The 21,879-nt window shown below is 48.5% G+C and overlaps 1 protein-coding gene across 1 annotated transcript in view; it reads right to left on the bottom strand.

Annotated features, from left to right (window-relative positions):
- Nucleotides 1-10,711: 10,711 nt before the first annotated feature.
- The window catches only part of LOC114021713 (lymphocyte antigen 6E-like), a 47,137-nt gene continuing 35,969 nt past the window's right edge, over nucleotides 10,712-21,879 (bottom strand). The window contains exons 4-5 of the mRNA XM_027831616.3: nucleotides 13,688-13,807; nucleotides 10,712-11,623 (exon numbers count right to left, since the gene is read on the bottom strand). Of these exons, the coding sequence (XP_027687417.2) occupies nucleotides 11,418-11,623; nucleotides 13,688-13,807 (326 nt within the window). The 3' untranslated portion in view covers nucleotides 10,712-11,417. The remainder of the gene's footprint in view (nucleotides 11,624-13,687; nucleotides 13,808-21,879) is intronic.

Below are 21,879 nucleotides of genomic sequence, written 5' to 3'. Positions count from 1 at the left end.
ACTTTTTGAGTTAGGAAATTGTCATCTATAATATTTAAAAATTCCAAGGATGTTCTAATACTGTCACCATGAGACCTCCAGCATCTGTCACTCAGATTGAAGTCCCCCATATTCCCACACAGCTTCCCCCCCCACACACACATTATAGATAGGCATGTGAAGAGGCAGTCATCCTGCTCCCAAGTGTGATTTGAGGGTCTGTATCAGACACCAACTAATACCCCATCTTGTGATTTATCTGTTAGGACATTGATCCATGGGCATTCCAGATCATTGTCTTCTGAGTTATCGGTGACTTGGAAACAGATAATGCCATTTTTTACAGTGTGCCGCTCCTTATGCCTTTTGCCCACTTGATCTTTCCTAAATAGGTTATAACCATTCACGGTAGCACTCCAGAATCATCCCACTGGGTTTCAGTAATGCCATCTAGATCAAATGTATGCTCATAAATGATCAATTCCAATCCTTCTTGTTTATTACCCAGGCTCTTAGCATTAGTGTATGGGCAATTCAAGACTTTCTTGAGTTCTGAGCTCCACTAATGCCCTATTCATCATGGAACACAATGCAAATTCCTGAATTCAAAGCAGTTAATGGATTGGGATCTAGTTACCTCAAAACCTCATCCTTCTTGGCCATCCTAGACTACTACACTCAATAGAGTTAATGACAAGGTCCTGTGCAAGACGATGTGGATCTGGTCCGATTTGGAGGGTGGGGCCGGTCTTTTGGGGGCACAGCTGGTCCTGCTCCTAGTCTCTGCCTCTCTGCCTGCAGAGAAGGCCAAGCAAGATGAGTATGAATAATGATGCGGTAAATAAAATGTATTAAAGCTTTTAATATGTTTTTTTAAATTTTTAAAATGTTTTAAATCCTCCCCAATTTCATACAAAAATGTAATTCAAGCCCTGGTAGTTCCTATAAGAAATGTGAAGGGTGAGAGAGCGTGATGGCTCCCTTTTGGTGGGAGCAGCACATGGCTGGTGTTTTGGTCAGCGTTGGCTTGTGTGAGCTGGTTTACCCACTGTGTTTTATTTTGTATTTTTCCTTCGTGTATTTGACGTACACAGGTGTGTGCTCTTTTTGCCCTAGAGCTTCCAGTGCGGGTGCTCCAGTCACAGCCGCCTCCCTCTGCAACTTAACCTTGTAAAGTCTGTAAATATAACCTGCGCAGCTGTGTGCTGTGTCAAAGACAACTTCCGTGTCAATCGCCTGTCTTTTACAATCGTTTCCCATAGAGGCCCACAAATACGTTTGGTGCCAGGCTCACAAAAGGTTAATCCGTCCTACTATGCAAATGGAGTTATCTTTAAAAAGATACAACAGCTCCCAGAGCCTCACAAATGAGTCACACCCAAGCTTTATTGCTCCTTTGCCATCAGGGCATTTTTTCCATGTGCCTGACGCCTGCCTCTAGTTTACCCTTAGCAAACTGTCCCATGAGTTTTGTTGCCAACCACGTGAAGGATGGATTGTGACACTTCATTATTTTTCTTGCTGTCAGGTGTGAAGCGGGGGGCACGGTGCTGTCCTCAGGTTTATTTCCAAATCGCTGAAATAGAGGGGTTGTGTTATTATTATGTCCACAAGTACTAGGCAGCTAATTCAGGAGAGGCTGTCAGGCGTAACTGTTGTGCATTTGTTGATTAAAAACAATGTCGAGGCACGCTGAGATAAAACTTGTACTATAGTGACTTTGCTTCCCTCTCCCCCATCCTGTCTGTTTATTGTTGTCACAGACTCTAGTCCTGCAATGAGCTCAGGGATCTGCCAATATGGGATGTCCTTGCAGGATCAAGGCCCTAGATTGTACAAGAAGCAGGAAGCATGTTTCTACAGCACCCAGCACAATGAGGCACCAGTCCTGATGGGGACATCTGAGTCATGCAAATATTATATAATGGCCCAGATCACCCCATCCCAAGTGAAATCCATAGGATGGGAGGGGGGGCTATTGCAAAGGTTCCCTCATGGAGATCCCTGCAGATTGCCCCATTGAGGAGTGATGTTTACCCCTCCCAGATACACATACAAAAAGGGATACAGGGCCCAGCTAGACCCCAAAGCTGGTGGATGACCAGGGATCTGTGGAAGGCCAAGGTTATCGATGCTGAAGCCCCATCCTGTGGCACATCTCTGGCCCCCAGCAGGGACCTTTGCTCTCTGGCTGTGGCTGCCCCTGGGGCCCAGGTAGGGAAGAATTTCCAACCCAACTGTGGCCCTTGGGGGTGGCAAAGGGATGAAAACAACCCTTTCCCTGCCCCAGTTTGTGTGAGGGTCACCCCTCTCTGTGGTACAAAAATACCAGATATCCGGGATGATCCTGAGCCTGTACAAAGGTTATACTGAGCATCCTGACAGACACCCCAGGGCAGCTACCTCAGAAAATGGACGCTCCTGGGAAAACCTGGACAGGTGGCAATCCTAATTCAAGCCCTGCTGACCCCATGTCAATTTGCAGACATGATATAAACCCTCAGGAGCAGCCTACCCGACCTGCTCTACCTGGAGCCTAGGGTTCTATTCGCCGAGTCCTTCCCCAAACTGAACCGACTTTCGCTTCCCTTTCCAGACTCCTCACAGTTATTTGCCCATCTCCTTACGTCAAAACACTGTCCAGACACAAACAAACTTGGCCTCAGTCACAGGCTTCCCCATGAAGCAGTTAAGGACCACTATCCTCATTTAACTGAGGAGATTAAATGGCTTTTCCAAGGTTACCTAGGGAATCGGGTGCAGAAAACTGAACGCTGGTCTCTTGAACTTCAGACCTGTGATTTAAATGGCAGACTTCCTACTGTCCTTACAGACAGGCCCCCTTCATAACTGTACCTGGCCCTTACCAGGACTGCACGCTGCCTTTTCCTTTGCAGCTCGGGATGACCTTTGGAAGTCCAATACATATGCCGGGCACAATGCGTAAAATTCTGCTCCCAGTGACGTCAAGGTGTGGTTTGCCATTGACTTCAATGAAGTCAGAATTTCACCCAATGAGTCTTAGAAATCTATACGTGGAGGAAGTGGAGAGGCTGGCCGGGTAGGATGCAAAGTCAACTGCTTACAAAAAACCCCAAAACTATATGGGGATATAAATTCATTTTCCTTTTCAATTACTCCCCTCTCTTCGTTTCATTTGTGGCCGAAACTTGAAATAATTGCTCTACTGCCCTTGACCGCGAGTACCTGAAGCAATGTTGTTTATGGTTCTCTTCCGGCTACAACTGAGCTTTACTTTGGAGCTGGTTGGGACCTGGAGTTGCTGTTCCACTGGAAATTCCAGCATTTCAGAAAAAAAGATCGCTCAGAAGCAGAACAGAAAGCTGAAATTTAGCAATTTCCTGCATAATGAAAATTCTGGAAAAAAATAATCCAGGGCCATCAAAACATTTCATTTTGACTTAATCGTTTTGATTCATTTCATTTAGACCTGTACAGTGAACTAAAACATTAAATACTATATCTATTATAAGAAATAAAGTATATAAGTATGACATTAAAAGTAATATTTTACTGTAAGATAAAAGCTGAAATGAAATTAAGCGTTTCATAGATTCATAGATTCATAGATATTAAGGTCAGAAGGGACCATTATGATCATCTAGTCTGACCTCCTGCACAACGCAGGCCACAGAATCTCACCCACCCACTCCTGCAAAAAACCTCTCACCTATGTCTGAGCTATTGAAGTCCTCAAATCGTGGCTTAAAGACTTCAAGGAGCAGAGAATCCTCCAGCAAGTGACCCGTGCCCCATGCTGCAGAGGAAGGCGAAAAACCTCCAGGGCCTCTTCCAATCTGCCCTGGAGGAAAATTCCTTCCTGACCCCAAATATGGCGATCAGCTGAACCCTGAGCATGTGGGAAAGATTCACCAGCCAGATACTACAGAAAATTCTTTCAACATTGTCTAATGAAACATTTAAACCTTTTCTTTCCTTTCAAAAAGTTCATCAAAACTGACATATACCTGCAAATCATTTCAATGAAACTGCATCTTTTGATGGAAACTGATCCCTTGAAACATTTGCAATCAAGTGTAGCTATTGTGTGTGCTTGTATTTTATTCCTCTTGTCACCAGCAAAGGGACAAGCTTGGATGAATTAATACATCTTTTCCACCTCTAATTTCTATGATTCTTTAGCCTGCACATAATTATTTGGTTAAAAGTTGTGCTCCTTGGCATGGCTGACACTTAGAGGCGTGGAAACCTTGCAGTTACAGTCGTTTGACAAATTTCTCATTCTACAATGTTAGAACTTGAAAAAGATCATCCTGTTTCTGCTATAAAGCCATGCTCTGTGTCACTCCAAAGCTTGTCTCGCTCACCACCAGAAGTTGGTTCAATGAAAGATATTACTTCACCCACCTTGTCTCTCTCATGACCACTAGATGGCAGGAAATTCTAGGGCCTGATTCATGGGTTGCTCTTTGCACCTTATGAAGTTATTTGCTAAAGTGCAAAGTGAGTGTAAAATGCCACCACTGTTCTTTGGTACCATTTGACGCCCACTTTGCAGTGACTGCACCCTGTGCAGGGCAATGGAGAACAAAGCCTCTCGTAAAAAGAAAAGGAGTACCTGTGGCACCTTAGGCCTTGGCTACACTTACAGATGTACAGCGCTGTGAGTTAAACCCGCCTTCGTCCCGCTGAGTAGGGACAGGGCTGCAGTCTGTCCACACTGCCAGCTGACAGCGCGCTGTCGTGGCCACATTTGCAGCATTTGCAGCTGCATTGGGAGCGGTGCATTATGGGCAGCTGTCCCAGCGTTCAAGGGGCTGCAACCTGCTTTTCAAATGGGGGTGGGGTGGAGTGTGGCAGGGAGCGGGGGAGGGGGAGAGAGAGGGTTTTTGGGGGGCTGAGAGTGTGTCAGCGTGCTGTCTTGTAAGTACAGACCCCCCCACGCCCCCGCCGCCTCTGTCTCACTCACTGAAAGCAAAGGGCAGCTCTTTCTTTTTTTCTCATAGACGAGATAAGCAGCCGCTCGCCGAAACGGACCCCAGCCCCCCCCCCCCCCACACGCACCCCCTCTCTCTTCCAGCAAACACGAGCTGCCGGCACTCCAAACGGCCGGCCTGCCTCTCACTCAATCAAAGCCAACAGGAGCTGTGGTTGTCTGGTTGTTTTTTTGATAAGCTTTGGAAACAGAGCTTTGGAAGGGCACTGCCGCGTGCAGCGTTCACAACCAAATGAGAGAGGACGCCTCAGTTAAAAGGCTTACGGGGAGTTTCCGGAGGTCAGTCACTGCGTGATAACATTACTCCCCATTTACACTGGAGCTGCAGCGTCTCAGCCAATGCGCAGCAGCTGTTAATCCTCTCGGGGAGGTGGAGTACCAGCAGCTCTGTAGCCGTGGAGACACAGCGCTGGACGTGCCTTGTCAGTGTGGACGGGGAAGGGAGGTGCAGCGCTCTAGGTGGCTTTATTGCGCTGTAACTCGCAAGTGTAGCCAAGGCCTCAGAGACTAACAAATTTATTGGAGCATAAGCTTTCGTGAGCTACAGCTCACTTCATCGGATGCATGCAGTGGAAAATATAGTGGGGAGATTTTATATACACAGAGAACATGAAACAATGGGTGTTACCATACACACTGTAACCAGAGTGATCAGGTAAGGTGAGCTATTACGAGCAAGAAAGAAAAAAAACCTTTTGTAGTGATAATCAAGGTGGGCCATTTCCAGCAGTTGACAAGAAGGTGTGAGGAACAGTGGTGGTGGTGGGGGGGGGGGGAATAAACATGGGGAAATAGTTTTACTTTGTGTAATGACACATCCACTCCCAGTCTCTATTCAATTAGGCTTAATTCAATTAGGTTAATTGTATCCAGTTTGCAAATTAATTCCAATTCAGCAGTCTCTCGTTGGAGTCTGTTTTTGAAGTTTTTTTGTTGAAGAATTGCCACTTTTAGGTCTGTAATCGAGTGACCAAAGAGATTGAAGTGTTCTCTGACTGGTTTTTGAATGTTATAATTCTTGACGTCTGATTTGTGTCCATTTATTCTTTTACATAGAGACTGTCCGGTTTGGCCAATATACATGGCAGAGGGGCATTGCTGGCGCATGATGGCATATATCACATTGGTGAATGTGCAGGTGAATGAGCCTCTGATAGTGTGGCTGATGTGATTAGGCCCTATGATGGTGTCCCCTGAATAGATATGTGGGCACAGTTGGCAACGGGCTTTGTTGCAAGGATAGGTTCCTGGGTTAGTGGTTCTGTTGTGTGGTGTGTGGTTGCTGGAGAGCATTTGCTTCAGGTTGGGGGGCTGTCTGTAGGCAAGGACTAGCCTGTCTCCCAAGATCTGTGAGAGTGATGGGTCGTCCTTCAGGATAAGTTGTAGATCCTTGATGATGCGTTGGAGAGGTTTTAGATGGGGGCTGAAGGTGACGGCTAGTGGCGTTCTGTTACTTTCTTTGTTGGGCCTGTCCTGTAGGAGGTAACTTCTGGCTCTGTCTGGCCTCTCTCAGGGCGGGTATGTCTACACTTGCTGAGTTTTTGCACTGTCAGTTTCACTGGTGATAGGGAACCAGTGAAAATAAAGCGCTGGTATGGGTGCTCACTTCATTCCTCAGGCGTCCGAGAGTGTTTACATTTGCAGCACTTCCATCACCAATGAGAGCAGTGCTCTAGGGCAGCTATCCCAGAGTGCAGCTCTCTCCAGTTTGACAATCGGTCTTGTGGGAAAGGGGTCCCTGCACAGCCCACTCTCCCCAAACACTGATCAGCTCCAGTAGCTCACCATTGCTCCAGGCAGGGGATCGTTTGCTCCATGGAGCAGCCATTGTCACCTGGCCAGATGATAAGTCAGCACTTGCCAAGAAAACAGGAAGGGGAGTTTCAAAGTTACACTTCAGCTAGGCAAATAAAGTCTTTGGTGTGAGCTGGTCTGGAACTTGGGAGACCAACGTTTGATATTTCCTGGGTGACTCTTGGCAAGTTACTTACAGCCAGTTTTTTAAGGTTCCTCCACAAGGCTCCGTTGGAATGTACACATCAAGCGACCACCGCTGACTGCGATTGTAACAACCGTCATTCACATCTATTCAACCTTTCATTAAAGACAGAAAAGACAGGGAATAAACAGTTAAAGCATTTGAGATATAAAGTGTTACCTGTAAAGGCTTTCACTGTACTAGAGATAAGGTGTAAATATTTAAGAGTGAAGAGAATTAACCACTGGGACAAGGTACCAAGGGTCATATTGGATTCTCCATCACTGGCCATTTTTAAATCCAGGTTGGATGTTTTTCTAAAGGATAATCCCTAGGAATTTTTTCAAGGAACTTCTCTGGCCTGTGTTAGATGAGATGACCACAATGGTCCCTTTCCGGCCTTGGACTCTATGAAACTCAGCGTTGCCAACTCTCATGAGTCTCATGATGATTATTGTTTTCCTTAAAGTCCCAGCTCCTGGACTCAGGTGGAGATGGGATGATTTACATCCTTAAAGAAAAAGCAAGTTTCTAGCCCTCGTGGCTGTGGAGAAAGTTTCAAAACATGACCCCAGGGCACCCGAAAGGCTCCAAAAGTGGAAGGCAAATAAAGAGAACCCCAAATCTGGTAGCTTTACATCATGTCATGATTTTAAATCCAGTCTCATGATTTTTGGTGAGCCTGACTTATGATTTTTGAGCATTTGGGGTTGGCAACATTGGGAACAACCCACACCCCTTATTCCCTTTTCCTTGAGCTGTATGGAGCCTTTTATACAGAGAGAGGCCTCTGCTTCACTGTCTTTTAGAGGGGGTGGTCGCTGTTCTTCCTGGGGAAAAGAGTAACGGTTAGTGTAGATGGTTTGGAGCTACTGATGCTATCAGAGTCTCATTTAGATTTGGGGGGCGGGGTTGCATTGCTCTCAGCTTGTCTTAATGGTCACAGGCTCGCAGCGGTGTTGCAAAAGGTGGCGTAGATTTGGCCAGCTCAGCCAGCAGGCGAAAAGCACGGAATAAAAAAGAGAAGAGAGAAGGAGGGTCAGGAAACTAACCCTGGAGGGGGAAGGTGACAGCAGGAGCTTGAGTCTCACGTCCCTGGTGTTGTTCGGGAATTAGCTGAAGCTGGTGGAGATGGTGATGGCTCTCTGGCTCAGTCTGATCAGGAGGCCGTTCAGGATCAGGATAACGAAGGTCCAATGGTGTCTTGGTGGGTCCTGGAGCATCACGAGATGGTGGGGGTGGCCGCCTTGAAGGTGACGTTCACTCTTTCCAGTCCACCCATCCCACTTCTTTCATGTAGTGACTCCGCCCCCCAACTTCTAACTCAAAACAATCCAATTTGTACCAGTCTTTACTGACTTTCCTAAACAATTTTACATAACCGGTTGAGTTGGACTTTTGTTACATTGGATAACTTAGAGAACAGGCTTCTGCTCAAACAGTATTATCATCAACTGAGGCACGGAGAGGTGAAATGACGCCCAAGGTCACACAAAGAGTCAGGGGCAGAGCCAGAAACTGATCCCAGATTTTCTGAGTCCCATGCCAGTGATTTAACCACAAAATCATCTTTACTCCTCCAATCTGAGCCACCGCCCTGGAAAATCCTCTGCCTTACACCATTGTTTCCAAGGAGTCAGGAAAGCCAGGGGTGAGTTAGAATTTCCAGGCAACTATCTTCATTAAGCTGGAGTTAAGATTGAAGGTGCATCTCAGTAACTTAAGGGTTAAAAACATGACTACAGTTTTGTAGTTATTTTTAAAAAACCCAAATATTAGAAACTCAAGAACTTCATTTATATTATATTTATATTTATATTATTCATTTATATTAAGTTTAAGAGAAACCAAGGCAACCCATTCAGCCAGTTTGAATCTGGACAATCTTCCAAATATGTAAGGTTTGTCCCTCTCTAGTACGGATATAAACCCAAATGTGCTTTTGTCCTATCATCGTGGACGCACAGAAGAGGCTCTTCACAGAGTGTGCTGTTCTGTCCCCACCAGCATGACCTCAGAGACACCGCATTTGCGAGGTCACACCCGGTATCACTCTGCAAAATGGCATCTTCCACGTGACATGACCATGGATGCACCGTGCGTGCGAAGTCTCACCAATGGAGGCGGGGTGGCGCACCCTACAAAATGGCACCCTCCTTGCAGCATGACCTTGCATGCCTTGTGCACATGAGGTCACAGCAGCAGGGACGGGGTCACACCAGCAGGGGTAGTCCCATCCAACCAAGGGGATGTCCTGTATTCTGGGGGTGCCTCAGTGGCCAACTTCTAGAAACCCCAAAATCTGCAATGACAGCAGTGCACAAACTGCCTGACACCAGCCTCCATTTAGCCCTTCTTTGTTCCTTTCCTAGCCAGGGCCCAATCCTGAAGACCCTGACTCATTCAAGGAAGGATCAGGCCCGCTATATTGTAAGATGCAAGGGGAATTGGCTCAAGGGGTGTCACGGGGTTAGCTGCTCTTTACGGGGAACCAAGGCCCAGTCTGCCACGACTGCCTGATGAAGGCCCCACCAGGGGATAATCAGCTGCCCCGAGTGGCTGATTAATAAGGGTTACCCATGCTCAGTTAGAGGGCAGTCCCAAAGGGAGTTGGGAGACTCCTGTGGAGCAGAGGGCAGCTTGCAGGAGAAACCTGAGCCAGAGGGCTGAGCAGGGCTCTCTGGGGAACCCATCAGGACAGCGAGCCTCTCAGAGGAGCTCATGGAGACAGGCACCTCCTAGATAGAGGGCGGCAGTCTGCAGGCACCCAAAAGGACCTGGTCTCAGCCAGTGGTCACCCAGACACAGGCTGGAAGCCCGGCCTCGCATGGATCACCTGCTTTCCCTGGAGAAGGGTCCCAGTGGACGGACTTCCAAGACGCACTGGCTCAGAGAAGGACGTTTCTCCATCAGGGGCAAGAGGCACAGCCCCAGGGCAGAGACTGGCACCAAGGGAACCCCTGGGTAGAGGAGAACATGGCACTCAGGTGGGGGACATGGACTAAAATGACCTAGTCACTCGCCGGGATGTTGGGGTGAAAGTTTTGTTGATGTTCTGCCTGGGCTTTTCTGTTAACAAAGGACACCCTCCACTAGGGGGTGCTGTTTAACATTTAACAGGCTGTTTGGACTTGCCACTACCCTGGGTGAGGGGGAAACAAAGTAAGGGCTCGCCTGCAACACCACACCTGCCCGCATGGGGGCACTCTGGAATGATGCTAAGGGGTTAAAGGAGCTTGCTCTGATGGCTCCTTTTAAATAGAGCCGCAGGGTTTTCCGTCACCACTCACTGACGATGGAAGGCAGGAATCGGAGAGACGCTAATATCTAACCTACAGACTGACCCCGCAGCGGTTTTGCTCCCATAGTGTTTGCTCCAGTCCCATATGACAAGTCTATGGGAGACTAGACTCACGCTTCATCCTGTCCAGCCTCAGTCATACGGACTGAATCCGAAAGGGCTTTGAGGGAGTAAAACGATATAAGGCAGCATCTGGTCGGTGGGACAAGTTACAGCTACCACAGCTGGGAAGAACAGGTGAATAATCAACTCAAGTGTTCGTTCATGAGGGCCCATACTGGAGGGGGGATGGGGGCAGGCATGGGAGGTAAAGGTCTGTGTTAGGATGAAAAGTGAGAAGAGAGAGGGCGCCGATGAGAACCACAGAGCCGCTGTCCCAAGGAGCAGTTGTGCTGCACCCATGAGTGGATCTTTCGGCTAAGGGCACCTCACACACCCCGTTTTTCCAGCAAACAGACACACAATACATCTGGACTCAAGCAAGAACGGGAACGTGTTTATTCAGGTGTGATGCTCACGGTGCGAGCACTGCATTCATTTTACATAAGAAAAGTCATCCAAGGAGCAGAATAAAGAAAACAATGCAAAAAACCAGAATCCAAGCGGGGGTGAATGTGTCTGAGGTTTGTTTTTGGATCATGCCTTCCCGGCACTCAGTCTGGCGCTGATCCCTAGCGTGACGTGGATGGGAAATGTCCCTGCGGTAGCAAGAGGCAGGGGTCTTTAAGTATTCCACTTTGGAGGTGGTTTGGGCTAAACATTTCCTGGTGAGCCCTGACCTTTTTTTTTTAAATCAGCCCCATCAACTGGGACTACGGGTATAAAAGCAGAAACCCTGCCAACATTATCCACCACTACCTGATGGGTCAGGAGTGCAAGCGGGCATCTCCCCAGTGAGGCAGCACTGTTCATTTGAGCTTCCCAGGCCTCCTGTGCCCAAACCCATGGGAGCAGCAATCCAGACCTGCTGAGAGGCACAGAGGGGCACCCAGTGACAGCAGCAGGATTGCCTTGTGAACGGCAAGAGGGCAGGTATTGTCTAATGGGATCTGAGAGAGAGTTTGGAAGAAAGGGCACCATCGGTAACCCCAGTATAGCTTTGCACAGAGAGAGGTTTGGTGTCTCGTTGGAGAAGCCTGAGCAGGTTCTTCAGGCCATCAAGTTCTTTCTTCCTGACCCGATCACAGTCCGGCCCTGATATAGATGAAGCTGGCCAAGATCGCCATGGCCAGCACCGAGTAGCTGACTTTCACGCTGCTGGCCCCGCTGATGTTGCACAAGAATGAACTGCAGCAGGAAACAGAGGCGGCTAGTATCCCTATGTTTATCCCAAAGCTGGGGCAAACTGAAACACACCCCTTGGAGATGCTCTGCCCAGAATGTCCACCTGAACCGGAAAAAGAAACAAGAGAAAGAGACTCAAGATTAGAATGTTTCCCAGAGTTCGGACAGCAGCTCCTTAGCTCTGCAAAGGAGATAATTGTACCGATGTAGCTAATCAATCCTGAGATGAGGAGGCCATTTCTCAGCAGTTAATGGCCTCACAGCCTTATCTCTACCAGTGAATGCCCAGCCGTTAGAGGTCACTACTGCTATTATATACCATAAAAACAGCACTAGTCTCTTCCTAGCAGTTACAGACCCGTACGTAACAATCTGGGAACATCCCCTTCAGATTCCTGGCCAGGAGGAGGGAACAGCCAATGAACCCTGAGAATCCATTCCAGATTGTCACTCTGCCCACTGCATGCTGGGACAGGGCTTTGGGAGTTCAGCGGGGGCTGCGGGGACGCAGCACAGAGGTGACTGAGTCCTGTCTCCTGCTCTTGAGCCTCAGTGCTTTAAAGAGGCTGGTAGTAGCTAGGTCACAGCACAGCTCGTTAAGCAGCAGACACTAATATACCCAAAAAGGCTTCAACCCGGCCTCCTTTTGTCCATGCACAACCAGCCAGGCACTGGGATTGGAGCGTGCAAATTCTCTCACTTCCACATGCCAGTAGTGGAGCCTTGCACCAGCACATGAGATGTTTGGTGCTTAAACCATCGCATGGCTTCCCTGGGGGTGGAAGGAGGCCAGACTGGGAAAGCAAGGCCCATAATGTCAGTTATGCAGGGCAGTTACAGCGGCCTGCCATCCAACTGGCCTCGTTGTGATGTATATGTTGTAACACGCGATAGGACATATGGGCCCAGTATAAATGCTGTGTGTTTGACATGAGGGCGTGAGTTGAGTGCTGGCAGCTGAAGCAAGGATTCACGGTTATGAGCGATCAAGAACTGTCTGTGCAAAAACAACTTTTATGTCCGTGGGGAATAGAAAGAATTAGCAGGAAGGGAATAACACCAGCTCTGCAGTTATGCAAGAATTGGGGGAAATGGAACGTCTTGGATTATGGCGGCCTGCCCACGCCTCGTGATCGGACTGAATTTCGACTGGCCGTCGGGATGTCCTTCGGCTCTTCTGATTCTGGTGTAGTATGAAAGGAGTGTGAATGTGGAGCGAGTTGGGTTTATATTGTGATCAATACAAATATTTAGAGTATTATATACCAACACTGTGTCGGGTATCTGCCTGCTCCCCCATCCTGTAGGGAGGCCTCTACCAGAGCCTAACATTCTCATCCCCTGGGCGAGTTCCCTGCACAACTCAATAGCCTGCCACTACTTTTGTTAACTGAACCACATGGCAAGTAGTATCAGTGCGCCTCCCCAGGAACTGGCTACTCACAGTCCACTCAAAATGCAGAGGCTGGCAACGACATTTACACTTGTGTATAATTGCCGCTGGGTGCAATCGGGCGCAGGAGGGGCACAGCTGGGAGACGTCCTTTCCCCTGTGGTCCAGGGACAAAGGCAGCCATCTTTTCCCCCCAACAAACCGGAGGGAAAGGGGGGTGGGCTCGATGCCACAAGAATGCAGCAGAGCAGAGGAGGCTGCTTCCCTGAGAACCTCTGCTGAGAAGCAGAGGATCCACTGAGCCCTTTCTAACTGCTCCCTCGCGCCGTTCAAGGCTGGCAGCCACTCAGGCAGGCAGCCTCCTTCCCTTTGACACCCAGGGCAGCCGCCCAGGGCCGCTGAGGAGCAGGTGGGAACTCAGTCCCAGCCCTCACCCACCTCAGCAGTAGCAGCACCCACTGCTGGGGAGCATCTGCAGGACTGGGCTATAAAGAGCCTCATTTCAGGACTTCAGCCAATGCTGGAGGGGTAGATATGGAGCCCCCCGCATTGGCGTACAGGAAGCCTGACAGTGTCTGCACTGCCCTCCTCTGAGTCACTCACTCGGCTGCGCCTACTATTCGGTTTCAAGGAGTGATTCCTCAATTCCACATCAGCAATGTCCCATCCTTCCAGCAGAAGGAGGAAGGAAAACCCAGTGATCTGGAACGGGAGCAGCACGTCATCTGGGAAAACGCTATGGAAAGACAATAGACAGAGCATGCCCAAGCTTACCAATTCCTGCACCAAGATACGTGGTCACACAGTAGTTTGCATCACTGGGACATATAGCTGGTGCCAGACAAGCCCAGTTGGAGGACTTTTCATTACAGGTGAAGCACACCAGCGAGTCAGCTGCAAAAGGAAAACACAGCCCATGTTAGTGGCGTGCAGGAATATGTTATTTGTTCCTGGTCGACAGTCCCCTTCCCTGTCACCTGCTGCTAATGAGTATCAAAATGGACCATATCCTGATGTTCTCAGCCACTATTTCAGGCCGAACTCTCATTAAACCCCGCGATAGTTTTTCCTGTGCATAGATTATGGATTCGGGATTAGACCCACGCACGGGGCGGGGGGGAATTTTCAAAGGCAGAAATGACAGCTGGGCACCCAACTGCTATTTATGCCTCTGAAAAGTTCCCCCAGCGCCTTCCGTGACACCCATTTGTAAATACTTTCTCAGCACGTTCCTTTCCAAAGCCAGAATGTTACAGACAGGAGCATAAGGAAAAACCAGCATGGACTTCTCAAGAACAAATCATGCCAAACCCACCTAATTTCCTTCTTTGACAAGGTTATCAGCCGAGTGGACAAGGGGGAAGCAGTAGGTGTAAAATTTCATTGATTTTGAGACAGTCCTACATGACATTCTCACTTGGGACAGTACCAACTTCATAGTTGCTTATTTATAATTAAGTTAGGAACCTTTTTCAATTTTAAGGATCGTAATGCATCAGTGATTGCATTTACGACGTATTTTCCATATGAAGAGGATATAATTTCCTTTCCTAAATGTTGATTCCTGTGCTGATTATTATTTAAAGCAATGAGCTGATTAATTTTACGTTGGGTTTTATTAAATAGTAGGGTTATGTCACGCATATTATAAACAGTAAAAATTGCTCTTTTTGCGGATAAGTCCTGGGTTCAGTGTAATGGTCCATTTTTTTGTGTTGGTGTGTTCTGTTTTACGTGCTCAGGCAGCTGTGCTATCTGGCTTTATGGGATTGTAACAGTTGTGATACAGCATGGCCAGAGGGCAGCAGGAGAGTGGTTTTTTTTGTTTTGTTTTGTTTTTTTGAAGCAGAAAAGAATTTTATTTGTGTAACACTTACAAAGAATCACCAAAAAGGATAAAGCAAAACAGAGCGGATTGGCGCTGGAGCAGAGAGCGGTTTGGAGGAGTTGAAGCAGAGCGGATTGGTGTTGGAGCAGAGAGCGGTTTGGAGGAGTTGAAGCAGAGCGGATTGGTGTTGGAGCAGAGAGCGGTTTGGAGGAGTTGAAGCAGAGCGGATTGGTGTTGGAGCAGAGAGCGGTTTGGAGGAGTTGAAGCAGAGCGGGTTGGTGCTGGAGCAGAGAGCGGTTTGGAGGAGTTGAAGCAGAGAGGATTGGTGTTGGAGCAGAGAGCGGTTTGGAGGAGTTGAAGCAGAGTGGATTGGTGTTGGAGTAGAGAGCAGTTTGGAGGAGTTGAAGCAGAGCGGATTGGTGATGGAGCAGAGAGCGGTTTGGAGGAGTTGAAGCAGAGCGGATTGGTGTTGGAGCAGAGAGCGGTTTGGAGGAGTTGAAGCAGAGCGGATTGGTGATGGAGCAGAGAGCGGTTTGGAGGAGTTGAAGCAGAGCGGATTGGTGTTGGAGCAGAGAGCAGTTTGGAGGAGTTGAAGCAGAGCGGATTGGTGTTGGAGCAGAGAGCGGTTTGGAGGAGTTGAAGCAGAGCGGATTGGTGTTGGAGCAGAGAGCGGTTTGGAGGAGTTGAAGCAGAGTGGATTGGTGTTGGAGCAGAGAGCGGTTTGGAGGAGTTGAAGCAGAGCGGATTGGTGTTGGAGCAGAGAGCGGTTTGGAGGAGTTGAAGCAGAGCGGATTGGTGTTGGAGCAGAGAGCGGTTTGGAGGAGTTGAAGCAGAGCGGATTGGTGTTGGAGCAGAGAGCGGTTTGGAGGAGTTGAAGCAGAGCGGATTGGTGTTGGAGCAGAGAGCGGTTTGGAGGAGTTGAAGCAGAGCGGATTGGCGTTGGAGCAGAGAGCGGTTTAGAGGAGTTGAAGCAGAGTGGATCGGTGATGGAGCAGAGAGCGGTTTGGAGGAGTTGAAGCAGAGCGGATTGGTGTTGGAGCAGAGAGCGGTTTGGAGGAGTTGAAGCAGAGTGGATTGATGTGGCAGTAGAGAGCAGTTTGGAGGGAAGCAGAGGAGAGTTTGGAGAAGTGCTGCGGTGGGCTAAGAAGACCAAGACCCTAAGTAAAGGGACACCTGGTTTGTGCAGAGGGAGGGCAGGAAGCCCCACAAGCTGAAGGGCAGGAGAGGGAAGTAGCCCAGGGGAAGGAACCACTAGTTCTAGTGGTTTACCGCTATCCCTAGGGCCCCTGGGCTGGGACCCGGAGGAGACGGCGGGCCCGGATCCCTCCCTCTCCACTCCCCTCCTCTAGGACACTAGTGGGGCAGTTAATATCCCAGTTCAGGGGCAAGAAACGGGTGCCCTGAACTCCCACCCAAGAAGAGAAAGCGCGAACCCCATCATAGTAGTGCCAGCAATTTGCCACACAGTTTAGTCCCAAATTTGTGATTTTTGGCTTAGTCTTACCCTTAGAGCAACGATAAGGGTGTAGTAAATTCAAAATTTCAATGTTCATTTTATGGTTGCAATTTGCTGGGCTTCAGCTGGACTTCCTGGAAACTAAATGCAAAACGGTACCGTGAAATGCGTGCCAATGATAATGTCCAAAAGCCGTTACTGATGTCAAGGACAGTAAACCACACAGCCTCTGGATCAAAGGACTTGATTAGATTTGGCATCTTGGCTACTGTCGGGGCACAAGTGGGTGTGACCTGATTCAGGCGTCTGTAATTAATTGTGAGACACCAAGAGCCATCCGGTTTCTTCACGGGCCAAATAGTCGTACTACCTGTGTCAATAAAGACTTGATAGTCTTTTCTCTGTATGGGTTTGCTTGTTTTGGGCTAATATATCTCCTCCTTTTACAATAGTGACCGCCATACATCCACAATCATGTTTGTGTTTAGCAAAGGCATCTGCATGCTTGCGAAGTAACGCCTGTACCTTAGGTTGGTCTGCACGATTAGCCACTATTTTGTTTCAATCATACCCCTCAGGTTCAGAGTCCTCCCCTGGAGATACCCTGCCACACTCAGGTATGATCTGAGTCATCCTTTGCCTGTTCTGCAGTAAGACACAACAGTTGGTTACCCAAATTAAGAACACATCCCTGTTTGTATGGGAAATCAATTCCCAATAGGCAATTTCCTTCCTTTCTTAGGTGACCTATCTGTACTTCAATGGGTGTAGAAAGTGTGGTAACAACCCGATTACTTGCAAAAGTTGCAAGTGTTTTTGTACACCCTGATGACAGAGAAGAGGATCTAAGATCCTTAACATGGATAATGCTAATTGCTGCCCCAGTATCGATAATACTGAGATACTGTGGGTCTCCTGCTTGCATCCCTGCCTAAAGGAGCTAAGACTATGCTAGGGTCGATTGGCGTCATGCTGAGTAATTCATAGAGTACGCAGACAAATAATCTACGCGTTTTCCTTCTGTCTCTCTGGAGGCTGTCCACCAGAGAGGAGGAAATGGGTCAACCGGGGCCACCGGACAGTTTGAGGGTGCCAGGCCTTGGCCTTCCATCATCAGTTCATTCATGCGGGCTTGGAGTTTCTGGATAGCCCATCGTTGAGCCTCAAGCATCTGCTGCACTGTCTTAAACATCATGACAACTGAGTCCTCAGCTTTGTGGGGATGCAGTGACTTGGGTCTCTACAGGCGTGAATTGTTCTGTGTGGTATCTGAAAAGAAAGGAACACGGTCCCGGGTCCCTATATGGGATCCAAATGCATAATCCTGTTGAGGGGCATGCCCACACGAAGGTCCAGGGTTACTACATGGGTTAGGGTCATTTTGCCAACGCTGGTACCTAGGGAATTTAGGAACACCTCAGCCTAACCCTGGGGGGGGTTCCTCAAACCTCACAGTGAGATTAGCTCGTGGTTCCTGAAGTACTGCAACAGGGGCTTCATGCCGACCTATTTTAGGGCCTCCCTGAGAATATGCCTTGGCCAGTAAGGCTAATGCCTCCTTTAAAGGATCTGAAGATGTGAGGATCTTCTCTCCGGATAGGGAACTGGACTTCTATCCAAGCTTGAATTTATAATTTCTATGTTTTGACTTCTTTTACCCAAATTTACATTTTCCTCATCTGAGCTATCAGAACTTTCCACTGGAAATAATCCTGGATGAGCAGGATAACTTTTCATAACCTCTACGGCCTACACTCAAGGCATTTTTACACTGACGCAGGACATTGTTTAGTCTGTTAAGATCTAGTGTAGTAGGGTGTTCTACCGGTACACCAGATGATACCAACATACACCAAAGGGGTGTAGAGGGTCCACGAAATTCTAGGGACCTAGGCAATGTTGATGATCGCCCAAACACCAATAATTGTCCACCCAAAGGGGCTGGATCTCCTGATCTATATGGTGCCAATGTAACATTGGGTGGAGGAGCAGGAATTGCATCCCTTGGTTGTTGTATTTCTCTCTGTTGTAACTTAGATTACTACATCACTGGCACTAGCTACTCGTGTCACTTGTGACACCGCATCTTCCAGTCCCTGAAAAATCACAGTCTCTAAAAACACTCCCTTTTCACTATCGGGGGCGGACACTAACAGAGGAGAGGATATCCCCTCCCCCTTTGCTCTGCTCATCTCATCTTTTCATAGAATCATAGAATATCAGGGTTGGAAGGGATTTCAGGAGGTCATCTAGTCCAAACCCCCTGCTCAAAGCAGAGTAAAATCCCCAACTAAATCATCCCTGCCAGGGCTTTGTCAAGCCTGACCTTTAAAACTTCTAAGGAAGGAGATTCCACCACCTCCCTAGGTAACACAGTCCAGTGTTTCACCACCCTCCTAGTGAAAAAGTTTTTCCTGATATCCAACCTAAACCTCCCCCACTGCAACTTGAGACCATTACTCCTCATTCTGTCACCTGCTACCACTGAGAACAGTCTAGATCCATTCTCCTTGGAATCCCTTTTCAGGTAGTTGAAAGCAGCTATCAAATCCCCCTCATTCTTCTCTTCTGCAGACTAAACAATCCCAGTTCCCTCAGCCTCTCCTCATAAGTCATGTGTTCCAGTCCCCTAATCATTTTTGTTGCCCTCCACTGGACGTTTTCCAATTTTTCCACATCCTTCTTGTAGTGTGGGGCCCCAAACTGGACACAGTACTCCAGATGAGGCCTCACCAATGTCGAATAGAGGGGAACGATCACATTCCTCGATCTGCTGGCAATGCCCCTACTTATACATCCCAAAATGCCATTGGCCTTCTGGGCAACAAGGGCACACTGTTGACTCATATGTAGCTTCTCGTCTACTGTAACCCCTAGGTCCTTTTCTGCAGAACTGCTGCCTAGCCATTCGGTCCCTAGTCTGTAGCGGTGCATGGGATTCTTCCGTCCTAAGTGCAGGACTCTGCACTTGTCCTTGTTGAACCTCATCAGATTTCTTTTGACCCAATTTTCTAATCTGTCTAGGGCCCTCTGTATCCTATCCCTACCCTCCAGCATATCTACCTCTCCTCCCAGTTTAGTGTCAGCTGCAAACTTGCTGAGGGTGCAATCCACACCATCCTCCAGATCACTAATGAAGATATTGAGCAAAACCAGCCCAAGGACCGATCCTTGGGGCACTCCACTTGATACCGGCTGCCAACTAGACATGGAGCCACTGATCACTACCCGTTGAGCCCGACAATCTAGGCAGCTTTCTATCCACCTTATCGTCCATTCCTCCAGCCCATACTTCTTTAACTTACTGGCAAGAATACTGTGGGAGACCATGTCAAAAGCTTTGCTAAAGTCAAGGAACAACACATCCACTGCTTTCCCCTCATCCACAGAGCCAGTTATCTCGTCATAGAAGGTAATTAGATTAGTCAGGCATCCTCCTTCTTCCCTTTTTTAAAGATGGCCACTACATTAACCTTTTTCGAGTCGTCCGGGACTTCCCTGGATCGCCAAGAGTTTTCAAAGATAATGGCCAATGGCTCTGCAATCACATCCGCCAACTCCTTTAGCACTCTCGGATGCAACGCATCCGGCCCCATGGACTTGTGCTCGTCCAGCTTTTCTAAATAGTCCCGAACCACTTCTTTCTCCACAGAGGGCTGGCCACCTCCTCCCCACGCTGTGCTGCCCAGTGCAGCAGTCTGGGAGCTGACCTTGTTCGTGAAGACAGAGGCAAAAAAAGCATTGAGTACATTAGCTTTTTCCACATCATGTGTCACTAGCTTGCCTCCCTCATTCAGTAAGGGGCCCACACTTTCCTTGACTTTCTTCTTGTTGCTAACATACCTGAAGAAACCCTTCTTGTTACTCTTAACATCTCTTGCTAGCTGCAACTCCAGGTGTGATTTGGCCTTCCTGATTTCACTCCTGCGTGCCCGAGCAATATTTTTATAGTCATCCCTGGTCATTTGTCCAATCTTCCACTTCTTGTAAGCTTCTTTTTTGTATTTAAGAGCAGCAAGGATTTCACTGTGAAGCCAAGCTGGTCGCCTGCCATATTTACTATTCTTTCTACACATCGGGATGGTTTGTCCCTGTAACCTCAATAAGGATTCTTTAAAATACAGCCAGCTCTCCTGGACTCCTTTCCCCCTCATGTTATTCTCCCAGGGGATCCTGCCCATCAGTTCCCTGAGGGAGTCAAAGTCTGCTTTTCTGAAGTCCAGGGTCCGTATTCTGCTGCTTTCCTTTCTTCCTTGTGTCAGGATCCTGAACTTGACCATCTCATGGTCACTGCCTCCCAGGTTCCCATCCACTTTTGCTTCCCCTACTAATTCTTCCTGGTTTGTGAGCAGCAGGTCAAGAAGAGCTCTGCCCCTAATTGGTTCCTCCAGCACTTGCACCACGAAATTGTCCCCTACATTTTCCAAAAACTTCCTGGATCGTCTGTGCACCGCTGTATTGCTCTCCCAGCAGATATCAGGGTGATTGAAGTCTCCCATGAGAAACAGGGCCTGCAATCTAGTAACTTCCGTGAGTTGCCGGAAGAAAGCCTCATCCACCTCATCCCCCTGGTCCGGTGGTCTACAGCAGACTCCCACCACGACATCGCCCTTGTTGCTCACACTTCTAAACTTAATCCAGAGACTCTCAGGTTTTTCTGCAGTTTCATACCGGAGCTCTGAGCAGTCATACTGCTCCCTTACATACAATGCAACTCCCCCACCTTTTCTGCCCTGCCTGTCCTTCCTGAACAGCTTATATCCATCCATGACAGTACTCCAGTCATGTGAGTTATCCCACCAAGTCTCTGTTATTCCAATCAGATCGTAATTCCTTGACTTTGCCAGGACTTCCAGTTCTCCCTGCTTGTTTCCCAGGCTTCGTGCATTTGTGTATAGGCACTTGAGATCGCCCCTCTTTCTCAGTATGAGGCAGGAGCCCTGCCCTCTCGCGTGCTCCTGCTTCCTCCCGGTATCCCACTTCCCCACTTACCTCAGGGCTTTGGTCTCCTTCCCTCGGTGAACCTAGTTTAAAGCCCTCCTCACTAAGTTAGCCAGCCTGCTTGCGAAGATGCTCTTTCCTCTCTTCATTAGGTGGAGCCCGTCTCTGCCTAGCACTCCTCCTTCTTGGAACACCATCCCATGGTCAAAGAATCCAAAGCCTTCTCTCTAATACCACCTACGTAGCCATTCGTTGACTTCCACGATTCGACGGTCTCTACCCTGGCCTTTTCCTTCCACGGGGAGGATGGACAAGAAGACCACTCGCACCTCAAACTCCTTTATCCTTCTTCCCAGAGCCATGTAGTCTGCAGTGATCTGCTCAAGGTCATTCTTGGCAGTATCATTGGTGCCCACGTGGAGAAGCAGGAAGGGGTAGCGATCCGAGGGCTTGATGAGTCTCAGCAGTCTCTCCGTCACATTGCGAATCTTAGCTCCTGGCAAGCAGCAGACTTCTCGGTTTTCCCAGTCGGGGCAGCAGATAGATGACTCAGTCCCCCTGAGGAGAGAGTCCCTGACCACCACCACCCGCCTCCTTCTCTTGGGAGTGGTGGTCATGGAATCCCCAACCCTAGGACAGTGCATCTCATGCCTTCCAATCGGCGGAGTCCACATCCGCCAACTCCTTTAGCACTCTCGGATGCAGCGCCATTTTACATTACTAATCGCTTCCTCTATGATG

The sequence above is a fragment of the Chelonia mydas genome, chromosome 2, assembly GCF_015237465.2.
Source record: "Chelonia mydas isolate rCheMyd1 chromosome 2, rCheMyd1.pri.v2, whole genome shotgun sequence".
In the NCBI taxonomy this organism is placed as follows: domain Eukaryota; kingdom Metazoa; phylum Chordata; order Testudines; family Cheloniidae; genus Chelonia; species Chelonia mydas.
The sequence above is the reverse complement of the archived record's forward strand: the minus strand, read 5'-3'. Positions and strand labels throughout refer to the sequence as shown.